General features: G+C 36.3%; 1 protein-coding gene across 11 annotated transcripts in view; it reads right to left on the bottom strand.

The window, feature by feature from the left end:
- The window catches only part of CNTN6 (contactin 6), a 304,648-nt gene that overhangs the window by 151,729 nt on the left and 132,178 nt on the right, over positions 1 to 20,741 (bottom strand). For all 11 annotated transcript variants that reach the window (XM_010370744.2, XM_010370742.2, XM_010370743.2 and 8 more), the window contains one exon: positions 14,836 to 15,011. In XM_010370744.2, coding sequence (XP_010369046.2) covers positions 14,836 to 14,977 — 142 coding nt within the window. In that variant the 5' untranslated portion in view covers positions 14,978 to 15,011. The remainder of the gene's footprint in view (positions 1 to 14,835; positions 15,012 to 20,741) is intronic.

The raw sequence follows: 20,741 nt of genomic DNA, 5'->3' as shown, positions 1-20,741 counted from the left end.
CACTTGGACCCCATAGAAAAAAAATGTATATTGAACCAATTTTACACAATACAAATAAATGAATAAATATATAAAATTCAGGTGCATTATAATTTTAAATATGCAGGACAAAATACACTATAGAAGATAATATAGGAAAATATACTTATGACCTCAAGACAGGAAAATAGTTCTTAAACTTTTTACAAAAAACATCTTAAAAAGAAAAAGACAAATAGATTGAACTGTGTTAAATTTAAATTGTTTTGTTTATCAAAAGACATGATTAAAAGAGTGAAAAGGCAAGCAACACAGTAGAAGTGGTTTCCTACACATGAAAGCAACAATCTGCTCTTCTCTAGAATCAATCACTAATGAAAACAAAGACAACTCAATTAAAATACGGAAAAATGAATTAAGTTATTCCTAGAAACCAAAGGGAGGGAGGGACATTTCCAAATAGCCAATATATATGTTAATAAAAAGGTGTTCAATTTCATTAGTGATCAGGAAACAGAAGCTAAACCAAAATGAGATACTTTTTACTATGCCCCCCCAAAAGGCTAAAATTTTTTAAAAGACTAATCATATCAAGTATTGTCAAGAATATAGAAAAGAAATTACTGGAAAGAGTAAAAATTAATAAAACCACTATAGACAACAATTTGGTGTTATCTTTTAAAATTGTCCTATGCATGCCCAATTGCCCTATAACTCTGCTTCTGGTATACAACAGAGAAACATTTACACAGATCTACCAAAAGATATGTGCAAGAATAATCATAGAAGAACGCACTTAGAAATGATGCAAATTTCCAATAATAGTAAAAGTTCCACATAAACTGTATTATATTCACACAATAAGATGTTATATGTGATGAGAAAAATGAACTACAGCCACCTACAACAATATAAATGGATCTCAGAAACATAGTTGGCTAGCAATTCAGACTTGAAGAAATATGTTATATACTGCATGGTTTCATTCATATAAAGTTTAAAAAGCAATAATAATTACAAATTCACAAATTGAGATATGGCTTATCTTTGAGGCCGAAGGAGGAAGTCGTAACTAGAAAGGGACATAATGGGTGGACCTTCTGGGGGTGTTGGTAATATCCATTTCTGGATCTGGCTTAGTAATACTTCATCGATCTATCTGCTCATCTTTTTTGTACTTTTCTGTATGTATTATACTTCTAGGAAAAAGAAGAGCATAAATTAATGCCTTAAAACAATCTTGTCCAACCTACAGCCCCTCAGGCTGCATGCAACCTGGGATGGCTTTGAATGCGTCCCAACAAAAATTCGTAAACTTTCTTAAAATGTTATGAGATTTTTTTGTAATTTTCTTTTTAGTTCATCAGCTATTATTAGAATTAGTTTATTTTATATGTGGCCCAAGACAATTCTTCTTCCACTGTAGCCCAGGGAAGCCAAAAGATTGGACACTCCTGCTTTAAAACATAATTAACATTTCAGTGGATTTCCATCAAAACTCTTTATTATTTGTATTTGCTGTTTATTTGTTTTTGGTTTTCTTGTTGTTCCAATAATGTTATTTATTTATTTATTTTCCTTTTTTTTTTTTATTTCAGTAGGTTTTTGGGGAACAGGTGGTGTTTGGTTACATGAATAAGCTTTTTAGTGGTGATTTCTGAGATTTTGGTGCACCCATCAACTGAGTCATGTACACTGTACCCAATACATAGTCTTTTATCCCTCACCACCCCCCACCGTTTCCCCTAATCCCCAAAATCCAATGTATCATTCTTATGCTTTGTGTACACATAGCTTAGCTCCCACATATGAATAAGAACATATGATGTTTGATTTTCCATTCCTGAGTTACTTCACTTACAATAATAGTCTCCAGTTCTATCTAGGTTGCTGTGAATGCCATTATTTCATTACTTTTTATGGCTGAGTAGTATTCCATGCTATATATACCACATTTTCTTTATCCACTTGTTATTGATGGGCATTTGGGCTCGTTTGATATTTTTGCTATTGCAAATTGTGCTGCTATAAACAAGTGTTTGCAAGTTTTTTTTTTTTTTTTTTTTTTTTTTTGTATAATAACTTGTTTTCCTCTGGGTAGATAACAAGTAGTGGGATTGCTGGATCAAACGGTAGATCTACTTTTAGTCCTTTAAGGAACCTCCACACTGTTTTCCATAGTGATTGTACTAGTTTACATTCCCACCAACAGTGTAAAAGTGTTCCTTTTTCAATACATCCGTGCCATTGCCTATTATTTTTTGATTTTTTGATTATGGCAATTCTTGCAGGAGGGATGTTGTATTGCATTGTGGTTTTGATTTACATTTTCCTTATAATTGGCAATGTTAAGTATTTTCCCATTTGTGCTTGTTTGCCATTTGTATATCTTCTTGTGAGAATTGTCTATTCATTTCCTTAGTCCACTTTTTAATGGAATTGTTTTTTTCTTGGTGATTTTAGTTCCTTGTAGATTCTAGATATCAGTCATTCGTTGTATAAATAGATTGTGAAGATTTTCTCCCACTCTGTGGGTTGTTTGTAAACTCTGATGATTATTTCTTTTGCTGTGCAGAAGCTTTTTAGTTTAATTAAGTCCCATCTATTTATCTTTGTTTTTGTTGTGTTTGCTTTGTGTTCTTGGTCATGAAATCTTTGCCTAAGCCAATGTCTAGAAGCGTTGTTCCAATGTTATTTTCTATTATCTTTATGGTTTCAGGTCTTATGTTTAAGTCTTTGACCCATCTTGAGTTGATTTTTGTGTAAGGTGAGAAATGAGGATCCAGTTTCATTCTTCTGCACGGGGTTTTCCAATTATCCCAGCACCATTTGTTGAATAGGATGTCCTTTCCACGCTGTATGTTTTTGTTTGCTTTGTTGAAAATCAGTTGACCATAAGTTTTTGGCTTTATTTCTGTGTTCTTTATTCTGTTTCATTGGTCTATGTGCCTATTTTTATACGAGTACCATGTTGTTTTGGTGACTATGGCCTCAGAGAAAAGGGTGAAGTGAAGTAATGTGATGCCTCCAGATTTGTTCTTTTTGCTTAGTCTTGCTGTGGCTGTGTGGGCTCTTTTTTGGTTCCATATGAATTTTAGGATTGTTTTTGCTAGTTCTGAAAAGAATGTTGGTGCTATCTTGATGGGAATTGCACTGACTTTGTAGATTGCTTTTGGCAGTGTGGTCATTTTCACAGTATTGATTCTCCCCATCCATGAGCACGGGATGTGTTTCCATTTGTTTGTTTTGTCTATGGTTTCTTTCAGCAGTGTTTTGTAGTTTTCCCTGTAGAGATTTTTCACATCCTTGGTTAGGTGTATTCCTGAGTGTTTGCTTGTTTGTTTGTTTTTGCAGCTATTGTGAAAGGGGTGGAGTTCTTGATTTGATTTTCAGCTTGGTCACTGTTGGTAGATAGCAGAGCTACTGATTTGTGTACTTTAATTTTGTATATGGAAACTTTGGTGAATTCATTTACCAGTTCCAGGAGCTTTTTGGATGAATCTTTAGGGTTTTTTAGGTATACAATCATAACATCAGCAAACAGAGAGAGTTTGACTTCCTCTTTACCAATTTGGATACCCTTTATTTCTTTCTCTTGTCTGAATGCTCTGACTAGGACTTCCAGTATTATGTTGAATAAAAGGAGTGAAAGTGGGCATCCCTATCTTGTTCCGGTTGTACATTTTACTGGTTTAATCTAGGAAAGTTGTACATTTCCAAGAATTTATCCATCTCCTCTAGGTTTTCTAGTTTATGCGTGTGAAGGTGTTCATAGCAGCCTTCAATAATCTTTTGTATTTCTGTGGTATCAGTTGAAATATCTCCCGTTTGATTTCTAATAGAGCTTATTTGGATCTTCTCTCTTCTTTTTATGGTTGATCTTACTAACAGTCTACCAATTTTATTTGTCTTTTCAAAGAGCTAACTTTTTGTTTGATCATTCAGGAGCAGATTACTTAATTTCCATGTATTTGCCTGGTTTTGAGGGATCCTTTTGGAGTTGATTTCCAATTTTATTTCACTGTGGTCTGAGAGACTACTTGATATAATTTTGATTTTCTTCAATTTACTGAGACTTGTTTTGTGGTCTATCATATGGTCTATCTTGGAGAATGTTCCCTGTGCCCATGAATGGAATGTATATTCTGCAGTTGTTGGATAGAATTTTCTGTAAATATCTGTTAAGTTCATTTGTTCTAGAATACAGTCTATGTCCATTTTTTCTTTGTTGACTTTCTGTCTTGATGATTTGTCTAGTGCTGTCAATGGAGTATTAAAATCCTCCACTATTATTGTGTTGCCATCTATCTCATTTCTTAGGTCTCGTAGTAATTGTTTTATAAATTTGGGAGCACAAGTGTAGGTGCATATGTATTTATAATTGTGATATTTTCCTGTTGGACTAATCCTTTTATCATCATATAATGTTACTCTTTTTGTTTCTTTAAACTGCTGTTGCTTTAAAGTATGTTTTCTCTGATGTAAGAATAGTTACTACTGCTTGCTTTTGGTGTCCACTTGCATGGAATATCTTTTTCCACCCCTTTACTGTAAGTATATTTGAGTTCTTCCGTGTTAGTTGAGTCTCCTGAAGACAGCAGAAACTTGATTGGTGAATTCGCATTTATTCTGCCATTCTGTATCTTTTAAGTGGAGCATTTAGGCCATTTACTTTCAATGTTAGTATTGAGATGTTAGGTACTATTCTATTCACCATGCTATTTGCTGGCTGAATACCTTGTGGTTTTTTTGATTATTTGTTTGCTTGTTTTCATTGTGTTATTGTTATGTAGGTTCTGTGAGGTTTATGCTTTAAGGAGGTTCTATTTTGCTGTATTTTGAAGACTTGTTTCAGGATTTAGAGCTCCTCTTAGCAATTCTTGTAGTGCTGCCTTGGTAGTGGCAAATTCTCCCAGCATTTAATTGTCTGGAAAAGACTGTCTTTCCTTCATTTATGAAACTTACTTTAAGTGGATACAAAATTCTTGGTTAATAGTTGTTTTGTTTAAGGAGGCTAAAAATAGAACCCCAATCCCTTTTAGCTTGTAGGATTCCTGGTGAAAAATCTTCCATTAATCTGATATGTTTTCCTTTATAGGTTACCTGATGCTTTTGTCTCATAGCTATTAAGAGTCTTTCCTTTGTCTCAACTTTGGATAACCTGATGACTATGCGCCTAGGTGATTATCTTTTTGTGAAGAATTTCCCATATGTTCTTTGAGCTTCTCGTATTTGGATGTCTAGATCTCTAGCAAAGCTGGGTAAGTTTTCCTGGATTATTTTCTCAAATATATTTTCCAAATTGTTAGATTTCTCTTCTTCCTCAGGAACACCAATTATTCTTAGGTTTGGATATTTAACGTAGTCCCAATCTTCTCAGAGGCTTTGTTTATCTATTATATTATTATTATTATTATTATTGTTTTGACTTTGATGGACTGGGTTAATTTGAAAGGTTTGTCTTAGAGTTCGGAAGTTCTTTCTTCTGCTTGTTTCATTCTATTGCTTAGACTTTCCAGTGCATTTTACATTTCTCTGTGTCCTCGATTTCCAGAACTTGAGATTGTTTTTTATTTACACTATCCATTTCACTGAAGAATTTTCCTTTCATTTCCTGTATCATGTTTTTAATTTCTTTAAGTTGGACTTCACCTTTCTCTGGTGACTTCTTTTCTCTTTTTACTTTTTTTCTTTTTTCTTTTTTTTTTTTTTTTGAGACAGAGTCTCGCACTGTTGCCCAGGCTGGAGTGCAGTGGTGTGATCTCAGCTCACTGCAAGCTCTGCCTCCTGGATTCATGCCATTCTCCTGCCTCAGACTCCTGAGTAGCTGGGACTACATGTGCCTGCCACCATGCCCGGCTAATTTTTTGTATTTTTTAGTAGAGACAGGGTTTCACCATTTTAGCCAGGCTGGTCTTGATCTCCTGACCTCATGATCCACCTGCCTCAGCCTCCCAGAGTGCTGGGATTACAGGCGTGAGCCACTGTGCCTGGCCTCTGGTGACTTATTGATTAGCTTAATAATTAACCTTCTGAATTATTTTCCTGGCAATTCAGAAGTTTCATCTTGGTGTGGATCCATTGCAGGTAAGCTGGCATAATCTTTTGGGGGAGTTGAAGAATCTTACTTTGTCATATTACCAGAATTGTCTTTCTGGTTTCTTCTCATTTGGGTACATTATGTCAGAGGGAAGATCTGGGATTCAAGGGCTGCTGTTCAGATTCTTTTGTCCCATGGGGTGCTCCCTTGATTTGGGGTTCTCCCCCTTCCCCTAGGAATGGGGCCTCCTGAGAGCTGAACTGTAGTGATTGCTTTGCTCTTCTGGATCTAGCACCCAGTGGAGCTACCAGGCTCTGGTTGGTACTGGGGAGTGTCTGCAGAGCCCTGTAATGTGATCTATCTTTAGGTCTTGCACCTGTGGATACCACCACCTGCTCTGGTGGAGGTAGTAGGGGAGTGAAGTGAACTCTGTGAAGGTCCTTGGTTGTGTTTTTGTTTAGCGCTGTTTTTGTGTTGGTTGGCCTCCAGCCAGGAGATGGCACTTTCAGGAGTGCATCAGCTGTGGTCCTATAGGGAGGATGCAAACATGCCCTAGGGACATTTTGTTAAGTATTCAGGTTTCTCAGGTGGTGGGCAGGGTGATAGTACTTTCAAGAGATTGTGATTGTTGTCTTTGGCTACCAGGACACATAGAAAATGATCACCAGATGGGGATAGGGATAAGGTGTATCTGAGCTCAGCCTCTCCTTGGGTGAGGCTTGCTGCAGCTGCTGTGAGGGATGGGGGTACATTTCCCAGTGTGATGGAGTTATATTCCCAGGAGGATTAGGGCTGCCTCTGCTGAGTCATAAAATTCACCAAGGAAGTGAGGAAAAGCTGGCAGTCACAGGCCTCACCCCCCCCACACACACAGCCTGAGTCCTAAAGGCCAGTCTCACTCTCACCATGCCCCACCCGCCCCCAACAGCACTGAGTCTATTTCCAGGCAGCTAGTGACCAGGATTGAGAACCTGCCCCAGACCACCAGCCTCCCTGTTGAGAAAGCAAGCAGACTCAAAGCTTTTCTGCATCTCAGGGAGCCTGCAGCAGTGATCCAGTTCTTTCAAAGGGTTTGTGGATTCTGTCGGCTTTCCTGGTATGTTCCTGGGGTAGTTTTGGGGGCAAACGTTCATGATGTGAGTCTCCACATGCTGCTCTGTTCCTCCCGGCAGGAGCTGCAAGCTAGTCTTGCCTCTTACCTGCCATCTTCTGTCCTGTATTTACTATTTAAACACCTGAATCTGATTTACTTTGTAGACAATGTTGGATATATATTCAGATAATTATATATAAATTATTACTTATAAATGCTCTTTGTATTATGTATTTATTTATACATAAATAAACAACAGAAATATTTGCCTCATCCTTTAGTGCAAAAAATGTCACTGTAATTTGAACCAATCTTATAAATCTTAGAAGCAAAATCTTTACGTGCTATGTTCATAAATTCCTTGAAACCATTTGTCAAATAACATGAGTAATAAGCAAGCATTTCAGCTTGTGCATCTGTCTCAGTTTTGTAAGTCAGAAACTCCCAGTTTTGATAGAATGGATCCCTTACTTTCTGATCTTTTCCTCTCCCATCCCAACTCTTAGCCTGTGCAATTTTATTCAAATGAACTAAAAAGAGTAGCTCCTGCTGAATATAAGTAGAAGTAGGCAGTGGAAGAAGGCCTGAATTTTGAAAAAGTACCATTTCTGATAAGATACATAAATAGATTTCCAGCAGCGATAGTGTGGAAAAAATGAGGCTAAAGCATTGAATAATCTGCTTCCCTGTTGATTTTAAATATAAATATAACAGTGGCTTGCTATAATTTAACCATGCAACTGCTTACAGTCTATTTGTTTAAGATCTGAATTATTTTTAAAGGCAAAGACAAAGTTTTCTCCTTGATATGATACCAATTCATGGTTATGCCGTGATTTCATTAAGACAAATTGAGAATATTAAATCCGTTGTAACATTGTTTATGCTATTTGAAAATGATACTGAAAAAATCAATACTAATTTACCAACTTTTTTAATTTAAGAAATTAAAGAAAAAATATTTCTTCATGATTTTTGTTCAGCTAGTTCTTTTCTGATGTAGAAAAAAGGTTAAAACCATTTAGCATTTTCATTTATAATTAGGTATGCATTACCCACTTAATACGCACTTCACAATGATCAGAGACTTTACAATTGCCAAATGCATTTTTAAGTGTTATTTTTAAAGCTTCTTCTCCTGGGTATTAATTTCTTTTTCTGATATAAATGCACTTTATCACCTTATCATTGGGATCATGTATAACTGCTTTTACATTTCTTATGTGTGAAAGAATTTTAAAGACATTTGGAAACTCTTAACATTTATTTCTAAATGTGAGGCGTTTTGTTTCTGCTTATAAGACCCTAGCCGAAAGATAGAAATAAAAGTATATATCACCTTTAAATACACAAACATCTTAGAATCCTTCTGTAAGGAGGCAAAGACCTTTATGTTATGACTTTACCTTTTTTTATTTTTCTTTGAATATGGCATTAAATTCATGAGAATTCTGATTTACTTCCCCTGTCTACAAAATAAATATATATTTAAAAAGTTGTTTCAAGATGTTAGAAATTCTGGGTCTGCTGTAGGTTAGTTGACCCTGGGCAAGTAACATAGTTGTCCTGCCTTTTAATGTCTTCACCTGTAAAACATGGTTACGAATAGCTTACAGGTATAGAATAAAGATGAATGGCATGGCAGGTGTAAAACCCTTTGCATTCCTCTGGAAAAAAATTATGATGATTGTAAATGCCTACATGTTTATAGCCCTTTAAAATGCATTCTTACTGCATTTTAACCTTGAACCATTTAAAATCAATCCTGTGATGTGGTACAAGAATTCTTTAACTCCATCATATAAGTTATGATAAATCTGAGGTTTGGTATTCCCCCTAAGTATGTGTACTATGGTTTTAATAATATTAATAGTATCAAAACATGTCAGACTAACATATTTAAGGAAATAGTATGTGGTATTTAAAACTACTTTTTTTTTTTTTTTTTTTTTTTTTTTGAGACAGAGCCTCGTTCTGTTGCCCAGGCTGGAGTGCAGTAGAACGATCTCAGCTTACTGCAACCTCTGCCTCCTGGGTTCACACAATTCTCCTGCCTCAGCCTCCTGAGTAGCTGGGATTACAGGAGTACACCACTACACCCGACTAAGTTTTTGTATTTTTAGTAGAGATGGGGTTTCACTATGTTGGCCAGACTGGTCTTGAACTCCTGACCTCGTGATCCGCCCACCACAGCCTCCCAAAGTGCTGGGATTACTGGTGTGAGCCACTGAGCCCGGCTTCAAACTTCATTTTATAAACAACTTCAACATCCTTAACATTGTTCAGGACGGTTCTATTGCTCTTAGGATAAGCAGTAAAATACAAAACTTGGCCTATTAATAGTTGTGTGGCCAGACCCCTGCCTATCTCGCTGTCTTCAACTCATACCAGTCTATCAGTTGCCCTTGCCGTCTGCTTTCCACATAATACATTTGGTCCTCATAGTAACCTTATATGAAATGGGCAATCCTGGCACACCCATTTAACCATAAATTAACATATGTACACAATGTCATACTGAGTGTTGAATTTTGTACTATGATGGATTTTTGCATGTTTCTTTGGCATCTCATAATATCTCTAAATTATCCTATTGCTTGAAGATTAGGCTTGGATATGAAGGACTACCTATAAGTGGTTCCAAATTAGTTTTCAGTCTCAACCTAGAAAACCAGTCATTTCTGAATGGTTTCTAGAATAATCCCTAGCTTTCTCCATTTCAGTTCTCAGGTCTTTTGCCCACCTCCCCAAACTTTCTTCGATACTTAAAGATTGTTCACACAGCTGCATTTCCTCTTAGTGTTCTTCCAACCTGTACTTTCTTCACCCACTTTCTCTGTCTAGAACACAAACTAACATGTCAAGGTTCAATGCAAGCCCATTCCCTTTGAAAGGCTTCCCTTGCCTTTTCTCCAATTCAGACAAACTTCACTACTTCTCACTTTGAGCTCCACTCTGTTATAGGTTAATTTCACCTTTCTCACTTCACTTGATGTTTTGAGACAGTGCAGTAGGTGGTAGGAGCATGGACTCTCCACTCTGTCTGGATTTGAAAACGGACTCTGCCGCATACTGTGTGTGATTTTAGGCAGGCTAGTTCATTCTTCTATGCCTCAATCTCTGCTTATCTGAAAGTGAAGATTGTGATACTCTCAGAGGGTTATCCTGAGGATCAATGGAGCTAATTTACATAAAGAGTTTGGACCAATGCCTGCCACATAATACTTTGTAAGCGTTAGCAATTTCTTTTATTTTCCTTTTCTTCTTATTTTTAATTGTATTAAAGGTTTCACCTGTCTGCTCTGTGAAGACAGGAAGTAGCTGTTTCTTATCTACCATTTAATCTTTAGGACCTAGTGTAGTGCTTGATGCATATAAATTAGGTGTTCTCTGGTTGCTTGGAGGATGAATAAATGAAGGGTCAATTAGGAGGCTCCAGCCCAGCTGCCTTTCCTTCTGCAGTAATGGAACAAACTTATTTGAAATGCTAGCTGTGATTAAACATTAAATAGTGCAGGATCAAAAAGTCCCATTCATGACTACCTTTTATCATAAATGTTTATCTTTTCATTGGTAGAGTTTTATATTATAAGGGCCTTTAAAAATTACATCTGAGTGATATCATGGGTTTCTTTCAAAACACCTATTTTCTCAAGGATGACATTTTAAACAGCAATGACAGATGTAATATTCTCATACACAAGTACAGAGTAATTCATTAACATACATACAAAAGGAGGAGGTCTACATTCAAACTTTACCACCAAAGTCTTTGAGAAATAAACGAAATTCAAAGTAGCTACAAGTGATTTTAGAAGTCAAACTAGTTTTATCATTCAAGAATGCCAGGATGATAACAAAATCCTTTGGTGACTAGACACCTGCTGAATTTGTTTTAGGGTAGAGTTTGGGTTGGGGAAGAAAGAGATACTTAAATTAGGATCTACCTGAGCATTTGGAAGGACAGATTATATGACAACAGTGGAAAGAGACTTTTGTAATCAAATAATTCAAAATATACTTTAGCTAAGTCCAGAGAAGTGAATGACTTGTCTAAGTTACGTAGTTGGTTAAAGACAGATTTGATTTAGGAGTATATTTCACCACAGGTAGTTTTCATACACAGGCCACATTTCAGGATGATTTCACGATGAGACGATTCATGATGAAGCAGAGTGTTACCGTCTGTGTCTAAAATAAATTCAAAGTGTGCGTTTGGATTACTGAATACCAGGATAAAAGTGACAAACAAAAGCCATCAATTATCTAGAGGTATGTCCCTGCAGCATTTCTACCACGGACAGGGTACATTCTGAAAGGTTGTTCATAAGACCATTTGTTCTGAAGGTCAAAGTGACATTTTGCAATGGACTGCCAATTGATGGGAAGCAAGGGGTTGATACATTTTTATTTTGATGCATAGCTGGTTCTTATCCATGAGAGTTCATAGGAGTGGGGCTTCTGGACCCGTTTTTTCTATCAGTAAGTAGATCAGCGATCTCATATTAAATGTTTAATCTCTGTCTCACTTTGGATTCCTTAGAAGCAGAGCCTGAGGCAAGGATTCAGGTGCATATGATTTATTGAGGGAATCCTCTTAGGAGAAAGGCAGGGGAGGATGAAGGAAAAAGCAAATGAAGAAGCTAATTAAGGTGTCGCAGCTGTTGTCTAGTTTCAGCCTGATCCCATGGAGAGGTTTGGGGCATGAAATGCAAAAAGGGATATCTGTGGGTATTACTAGCCGAGGGTTGGCATATCACTTGCAAAAGCGGATGTGGACAAGGAAGCACCGGCATCTACTACCAGGCTTATTTGAACCATTCTGTCCTGAAGATATGGTTTATTATTTAGACAACTACCGTGCCAGCAAATGAAACAAAGAAAGAATGCCCACATGAAGTGTGTGGTCAGTGTTTGAGAAGGACTCAATACCGTGAGATGAAGTGCATGAGTTTTGGAGTCTGAAGTCTTTTTTTTCTATACACAAGTTCCAACTTTTCTCTAACAACATACTGTAAGAAAGCCCCAATCTCAGTGAGCCTCAGGCTTCTAATCTGTAAAATGGGGACAATGATAGCAACTGCCTCCTACAGCTGTTGTCCAATTCAAGTGAAATAATATATGTCAAACCACATGTATTATATTTGACATGAAAACAAAAGAACAAGAAACTAGCCTTATAGAAAGTTTTAAAATGTAAACTAGAAGAGTTTTCCATAAGAAACTCAAGTGGTTTGAAATATATAGATGTTTGTCCAAGTTGAGAGAGGTATAATAGTGAAAGGAAGAATTAGAATTGTCATTTCCCTAGGGTCCATAATGGATCAGGGACTTGACATTCATTTTCTCAGTGACTCCTTGTCATTGTCCTATGTGGTGGCCACTGCTGTATTCTCATTGTATAGATTTCTTAACAGAGGCTTAATGTTGTTAAGAAATGACTTAATTTCATACTACTAGATATTTGACGAAAAGAATTTGAACTCAGACCTCTCTATTCACAAAATCTCAGCATTTAACTACTGTGGTTATCCTAGCAAAGGCCTTGTCTATCAAAATTGATATTGTTAAAAATTTATAAAAAAATATAAAGGAGGTTGTGAGGAATTATAATGAAGATGAAGATACAGTTCATGCACTTTAGGAACTTTTCATTTGGTTGGGGACTTGCATTTATACCCTTTACTCTGTTTCCACACTCTAGCACATGTCTCCCTGGATATAATAAGAAATATTTCAGACATGACACCACCACCATGTTGTGGTTCTTGTTTTTGCAAGCTCTTAGAGCCCAAGATGTTCTAACTTTGCAGAAGAAAGATTAGTTAATGGATATAGGCCATTTTACTTTCTGCATTAATGGTAATAGAAATGCTCTTCAAGAACAACAGTCATACACCTTCTGCCCCAAAACGGAAAATGTTATGATAAGATGGGGAAGTTAATAAGGACAGAAAAATTGATTTGTCCCATTTAGCCAGATGAAAGCATATAATTTCTTCTTAATTGAGACTTTCTCTGATATGGCATAGACAAAATAAGTTTTAACTAGGGAAATTTCTAGTTGCAAGAAATTTTTAAAGCAGAAAGAAGGTATGATATAATAATGTAGGGCATTTTAAAACATATTTTTGTTAAAAAGTACAGAACAAAGGAGAAGAAGTAATATGGTTATATAAAAGAGTGCATTAATTTGAGATGTAGACATTCAACTGTTTTCAAGAGTAGACAGAATCATAACTCTAGAGAAACTCGAGGGTATAGCCAATAAATATGCTATATAGAGTACCCTTTACCAAAAAGTCAAATTTATGATTATGGAATCTGATTCATATCATGTGTATGTTGTAGGGTCATCTCCTACCCAAGCAGGAGAAATAAACAATTGCTGTGGCAGAATCATTCAAAGTCTGGAACAATTCTTCATTTCTATAACATAAGTTTCTATGTTATTTTGTTCCCTATTATTTTTCCAGGTGATAGTCTTAGCTGACATGAAGAAATCAAGTGTTATAAATATTTTTATCCTATGTCTCAAAGTAGCCACTGGCCCTTTTCCACCTTCTATTTAGGTAAATAGACTTCCACATTCACTTCTTACTTCCATAGATACAAATATATTTGGATACAGTTAGCAATGTATTTATGTGTGTATATCTGTGTATATGTTTATGTGTGTGCATGTGTGTATGTGTATGTGGTGTGTGTAAAATCAGAAGTAAGGCCATCCTCACAATGGTCAACATAAAGAGAACTCTGTGTAGACCAAGTGATCTCTGGTGTAGAATAACCTTTGGAACACAAGACTTGCAATGAGAAATAGACCCAGTTATTAATTCATGTGTTTACTGATGACTGAAATAGTTTCACAAGGTGAGTTTTGGGCATGTATTTATTAATAAAATTTCAGAACAACAATTACTTTTTCAAAGTAAGAGATAGTGTAGACATTTCTATGAGCCCTGCAGGTATAGCAGCTCACTTTTTGGCTCCTTGGATAGATCCTCCAGGACATAATGGTTGGTGCAAAGGGAGAAATGCAAGCCTTCTACTTTATCCACATCAACAGATATAATTACTCTCAAACAAGGCCTTTGCTGAATCCAATATGAAACATTTCAGTCCCTGGAAACACTATATATAAAGGATATTAGACGCAGTATGTCTATTGTTCATCTGCTAATGTCCCCAAATGTCACCAAGGTAATTACTTGGATGACATTTATGTGATGCAGCTGGACATTGTTACAGTTAATATAAAACCTGCCTTTGGCAACCACTTTATTTCCACCTACATCAAACTGTGGGTGCATGATCGCTTTTCTTGGGAGAACGCCCACCTCCCCCAGATGACATCTCTGCCCTCAGCTTTTTCTTCCTTTGCTCTCCACATTAATATCCAATGCAAAAGGAAAAGAAAAATAATGCTATATCATATATCTTTATATTAATATTTATGTTTGGAACTTTTAGAAATGTTTCTGAAAATAATTCACAAAATATAATAATGTTGATCTTTTCTCTGTTTTTTTTTTTCTTTTTCAGAAGCAGGTTTCTAATATACACAGGAATCTAGATTCACAAAATGAAGATTGTCAAAAGCCCATAAATTCACATTCATTCTCAAATATATTATTGGCAAAGTGAGATTTTTAAAATGTGTGTATCAGAAGAATATTATATTTTCAGAGACACAGATTACAAAATTTACCCCCAAACTCACATGCAAATTGGAGCTTTGCCTTCCGACTCAGAATTGTCCCCAGAAGATTGGTGGCCAGGCACTGGTACATGCCAATATCTTGATCTGTGTAGGGGCTACTGATTGCAAGACTGCCTCCATCCAACCTGTAGTGATAACTCATAGTAAAATCAATGTCTGTGCCATTTTGCTTCCACCTTCAAGGAAAAAAAATAAAATTATGCTTATAATATACAGAGTCAATCACTCTTTGACTCAAACAACATGTAGTTCTAATTCCTGAAACTATAAAAAACACCAAAAAACAAAACATGATTACATGTGGAGGGAATCCTACCAGTTTTACCAAAGGTGACTGTCTTCGTGGGTTTTGGTGATGTCAGTAACTAGATTATTTGAAAGATATACTCTTTATACATTACATTCACCCAAATGTATACAAAGAGGAAACAGAACTCTTGACATGAGTAATAAAAATTAGACAGTCAGTCAATAATACTGGCCAACCTATTCCTTTAGCGACTTTTCAAATAACATATACCTTACCTGAATATCCACAACTGGTAGCACAAAATTGAATGTCAAAATGATTTAAAGATAGGAATTCAAGAAGCGTATATTAAAAATGGAAAGAATAATTTTACAATGCCAATTCAAGGCTGAAAACAAAACAATAATAATCTGACTACTTTAGAACATGATTGCCTCTGTTAGTATGTTACTTGCAAAATTAATCATGTTGAAAATATTTCAATGGTACTTAGAAATGCCAAACTAAAATTATACTTTAGCAAAGCAAATGCTGTTTGAGAGGTTTTTATTTTGAGAAGGAAACATTCTCTTGGCTTAGCTATTAGTCAACAATTCTTTAGGACATGAATTAACTAGCTGAAGGGTCTTAGAGTTATATTTACTTTCAAAGATTCCTAGCTAGTTTTAGAGATTTTATTTGGTCATTTTTAAGACAAATGAATACCTGATAATTATCTCTAACCAGACTCACTTTTCCTACCTTGAAACTTCCAACTCCATCAAAATCTCCAAATATTGTGAAGCATGATTCTTACATATCTAATGAGATACATTCTTAGGGCAGAGGCTGTATGTAGTTGCATAGACCATTTTTTAAAATAGACACTTAAAAATATTGAATAATGACAACCAGTTGTACATGTGGAAAAATGTCTTTTCTCACTCATTGCTAGGTTCATGGCTGAGGTCTCTAAAAGAAAAGGAAGATTAATAAGACAAAAACATGCAATTTTATTTAATATAAATATTCCATGACATGAAAGCCTTCAGAAAAAAATAATCCTAAAAAACAGGAAAATCTGTGTGTTTTTAATGCTAGTTTTGATGAAGAGTAGATAGTCTTGCAGAAGTATAATTATAAAAAGAGGGTATGATCTAATGGTAAGAAACTGACAGGAACTTAGCAAGGCCTTTTTTTCCAGTTCTTCTTGGTTTCTCTGTGTCTTTGAGGAGGAAAAGGGTGTTTCTTTCTTCTGGGTACAGAAAGGATACCTCTGGAATAAAGGTTTTATGACCTGCTTCAGAGAAGAAGAGTGAGGGGAAGGTGAGAATGATCTTCCTGCTTCTGCTATTTTTTCAAATGCCAAGATGCCATATTTTGAGGTAGGGTGTCTTAAACCCCATCACAGTCATCTAGGAAAACAAGTGAAGGATCTTTTCCTATGGAATGTAGCCAATTTCCAAACTGTGTTTTTTAGAGTTTATGCCAGCTTTGCTATGATTCTCCCCTTTATACCAAAATCATATTAAAAATATTTTGGTGGCAGTGGTTAATTTTTTTAAAAATGGCATTTTACAGAATTAATTCAAAGAGGTTGGGCAGATGCCTGTAATCCCAGCACTTTGGGTGGCCGTGGTGGGCAGATAACTTGAAGACAGGAGTTTGGGACCAGCCTGGGCAACATGGCAAAACCCCATCTCTACTAAAAATACAGAATTAATTCAAATGTCATTGACCTCTTCAGGTGCATCTTCAAACATCCCATGGGGAGAATCTGACAAATGCCTACCAAAGTAGAAAAGAAATATGAACTTAGGTAATCCTCTACCCTGTTAAAGACGTGATGTGATGGATCAGATGTCAAATCAATCAAAGGTTTTGAACCAACTCTGTTAACTTGCAAATTATTTAGCCATTTCCTGCACACTTGAAAGTTGAAAGACAGCAGTCAAAGAGTACATTTCATTTGCCTATATTTTCTGTGATCATTTTTTTTCTAGTGGAATTTGTAGAGGCTGCTACTTGTTTTCAATATTAGGGTAAGAAAAAAGTAAAGAAAAAAAAAAACAAAAAACAAAAATAAAACCCTTCAAAACTTTTCTTTCTTTAGGCCTGTCTCAAGACACCAATATTCTCCTTGCCAGCACTCTAATATAGTTTTTGATAATTTGCTTACAGGGCAGGATCTTTAGACTTCCATGTTCCCTATCGTTTTCAAAGCATAAGATGTACCATACTTAGTTTGCCAGCTCTTTTTAATTTTGGAATCAATCACTGAAATAACTGCTGTCATCATTACATGCTCCTAATTAAGCTCAGTAATTGTTTTTCAACACAAATTCAAAGTTGTTGGCTTAGCTGCAGCAAATGAATTTTTCACAGTATCCCTTCTGATCACTATGGTACAATGATTATTAAACTGCGCATATAGATCAGGGGTTCAACTCCTGGTGTGGGCTTTGTCCTAATTAATATGTCTAAATCAATGGAGAAACAGTATTAATGAATTCAAACGATTGTCATGCACACATTTCTGATAGAATTGCACACTGACAAGTGTCATCCTATGATGCAACCTAGGAAGTGTGTTTTAAATGATTACTTTTAGCATCTGAATTAATATCATATTAGTTCCAGAAAACATAATGGATGTGAACTAAAACCTTGACCCTTTGTTGGGAAACATCCTTCACTTTTACGTAGTTCAGTCCTGTGTCAAGAATAATGGCTGGGCCAGGCATGGTGGTTCACGCCTGTAATCCCAGCACTTTGAGAGGCCAAAGCAGGTTGATTACCTGAGGTCAGGAGTTCGATACCAGCCTGGCCAAAATCATGAAACCCCGTCTCTACTAAAAAACCACAAAAATTAGCAGGGCATGGTGGCACACGCCTATAATCCCAACTACTCGAGAGGCTGCCGCAGAATTGCTTGAGCCCGGGAGACAGAGGTTGCAATGAGTTAAGATCGCACCACTGCACTCCAGCCTGGCTGACAGAGTAAGACTCTGTCTCAAAAACAAAAACAAAAAAGAATAATGGTTGTGGGCTGTGTTTGTTGGCTGTCTTTCTGTAATGTGTGTGTGTGTTTTTGTGTGTGTGTGTGCGCGCGCGCATGTGCGGGCTTGTGCATGTTGGTGTTTTTCAAAATTAGGCTTTGCTTTAAAATTACATGGTATATTTGTTGAAAGTATGTGTTTCTTTTCTGAGTTTCATTTATTTTTAATTGACAAATAATAGTGGCACATATTTATAGGGAATAATGTGATGTTTTCATACATGTACGCATTTTGTAATGATCAAATCAGAGTAATGAGCATATTCATTACCTCAAAAATCTATCATTTGTCTGTGGTGACAGCATTCAAAATCTTCTCTTCCAGCTATTTTGAAATACACAATATATTATCACTAACTATAGTCCCTCTACTGTGCAAACGAATCCCAGAACTTATTCCTCCTGTCTAAAGATCACTTTGCACCCTTTGATCCAGGTGTCCCCTTTCCCTTCCTGCCCCTCCCTGACTCGGCCTCTGGTAACCTCCATTCTACACTCTACTTCTGTGAGTTGATTCTATGAAATCGACATTTTTTAGCTTCCACATATGAGTGAGATCAGATGATATTCGTCTCTCTCTGCCTGGCTTATTCCTGAGCCCATCCCCAGACCTCTGAAAGAGAACACCAAAATCTAAATTTTAAGTCTCTCTGGGTAACTGTGATGTACACTGAATGTGAGTCTGTCACCCCTGTGGAAAGAATCCTAGTCCTAGCTTTAACATTCCTTTGCTGCATATACTTGAACAAGCCCTCTGATTTCTCCAGAAGTCATTTCACAAATTATACGATGTGTGCAATAATGTATATTCTGCTTATCTCACAGGGTTGTTAAAAGGACCAAGTTGGGGGAAATGAATAAAAAGAATAGAAGGGCAGAGTGACCACATTTACAGTTTTCTTTCTTAGAGGCCTAGAACTTCTCCAGACTTAAGTTTGTGTTCATGACTAGGGTAGAGTAGACTAAATTACAGAAAGGAGTCCCTCTGGTGACCAGGTAGAGAGGATTGTCAGAAATCCTTTTTTCTGATAGAGAGTGTATCTGGTTTAGAAATAATTTATGTGCATGTTATTTCATTTTTCCAAATGAAATATATATTCTGAGATAGAACTAAGTTCATTGCTACATGATTTTGCTAGATTTTCCAGGTATAAACAATCCTTCCAAAGCACCATCTTTGGGTAACCCATTTCTCTTCCCTTTGCACGGCTTCAGGGCTGGACTTCATATTCTCATGTTATGTGATCTTTGAAAGAGTAAAGGAGGCCGGGTGAGGCGGCTCAAGCCTGTAATCCCAGCACTTTGGGAGGCCGAGACGGGTAGATCACGAGGTCAGGAGATCGAGACCATCCTGGCTAACACGATGAAACCCCGTCTCTACTAAAAAATACAAAAAACTAGCCAGGCGAGGTGGCAGGCGCCTGTAGTCCGAGCTACTCGGGAGGCTGAGGCAGGAGAATGGCGTAAACCCGGGAGGCGGAGTTTGCAGTGAGCTGAGATTCAGCCACTGCACTCCAGCCTGGGCAACAGAGCGAGACTCCGTCTCAAAAAAAAAAAAAAAAAAGAAAGAGTAAAGGATAATTGTTTTTTCATGGGAAAGCTTAAGCTATTTCAAAAAGTTTGCTTTTCATATTGCTTATTTTCCCTGAGATTTCATTTGCTGTATGGAATTTACTAAAAGAAAGAAAACACATCTTAAAATCAAACCCAGCCTCATTTATGAATAAGGAAGATGATGCCATGGGAGAAAAATGATTATTCCAAAGTCACCAATAGATTGATAGAGCTGTGACTAGAAATGATAACTCAAAGTCAAGGATTCTTTTATGTTGCTTTACACTATACCCAACTAACCTCAAATAATGTTAGAATCTGTGAATTTTAAAGGCTTTCCTTCTAAGACACACACATGCACACACACAGACAATCTAAGGTGAATATAGTTGTGAGGCTTTTTAGAAAATAAAATTTAAATTAGAAAGGGTCATATTACAACTAAAATTTTACATTTTGTTGCTAATGCACATTATCTGATATACCTCTGTCCTTTGCTTTATTATCAATAAAATTGGGTCTGAGTCTGACATTTAAGCATTAAAAACTTAATTCTTTCCTCACTCTCTTTCCACAGTTTCTTGCCTATGAGTAAGGGGAACAACAGACACTGGGGTCTGCTGGAGGATGGAGGATGGGAGGAGAGAGAGGATCAGGAAAAATAACTAATAAGCACCAGGGTTAGTGCCTGGATGATGAAATAATTTGTACAACAAACCCCCATGTCACAGGTTTATCTATAAAACAAACCTGCATATGTACCCCTGAACTTAAAAGTTAAAAAAAAAAAGAAATGAGCCAAACCAGGTTATGGGGGCTGGAAATAAGCACCTAAGTTACTTGTCTTTAGCCTTTTAGCTTAGAAGTGTCTTAGAAATAAAAGCCATTTAACAACATTGAAAAATGTCATCTTCATTCTGTGTAATTTTTCACAGATAAAACTAATTAGCAAGTTATCTTGAGAACCTATTTTATATCCTTCTACCTGTTAAAAGCCAATAGATATTTTATATAAATATGTAATTTATTTATTTATGTATCCATCTTATATTCAGCAAACTTTCA

The sequence above is a fragment of the Rhinopithecus roxellana genome, chromosome 1, assembly GCF_007565055.1.
Source record: "Rhinopithecus roxellana isolate Shanxi Qingling chromosome 1, ASM756505v1, whole genome shotgun sequence".
NCBI classification, from domain to species: Eukaryota; Metazoa; Chordata; class Mammalia; order Primates; family Cercopithecidae; genus Rhinopithecus; species Rhinopithecus roxellana.
Note: the sequence above shows the minus strand (reverse complement) of the source record. Positions and strands in the feature narration are given on the sequence as shown.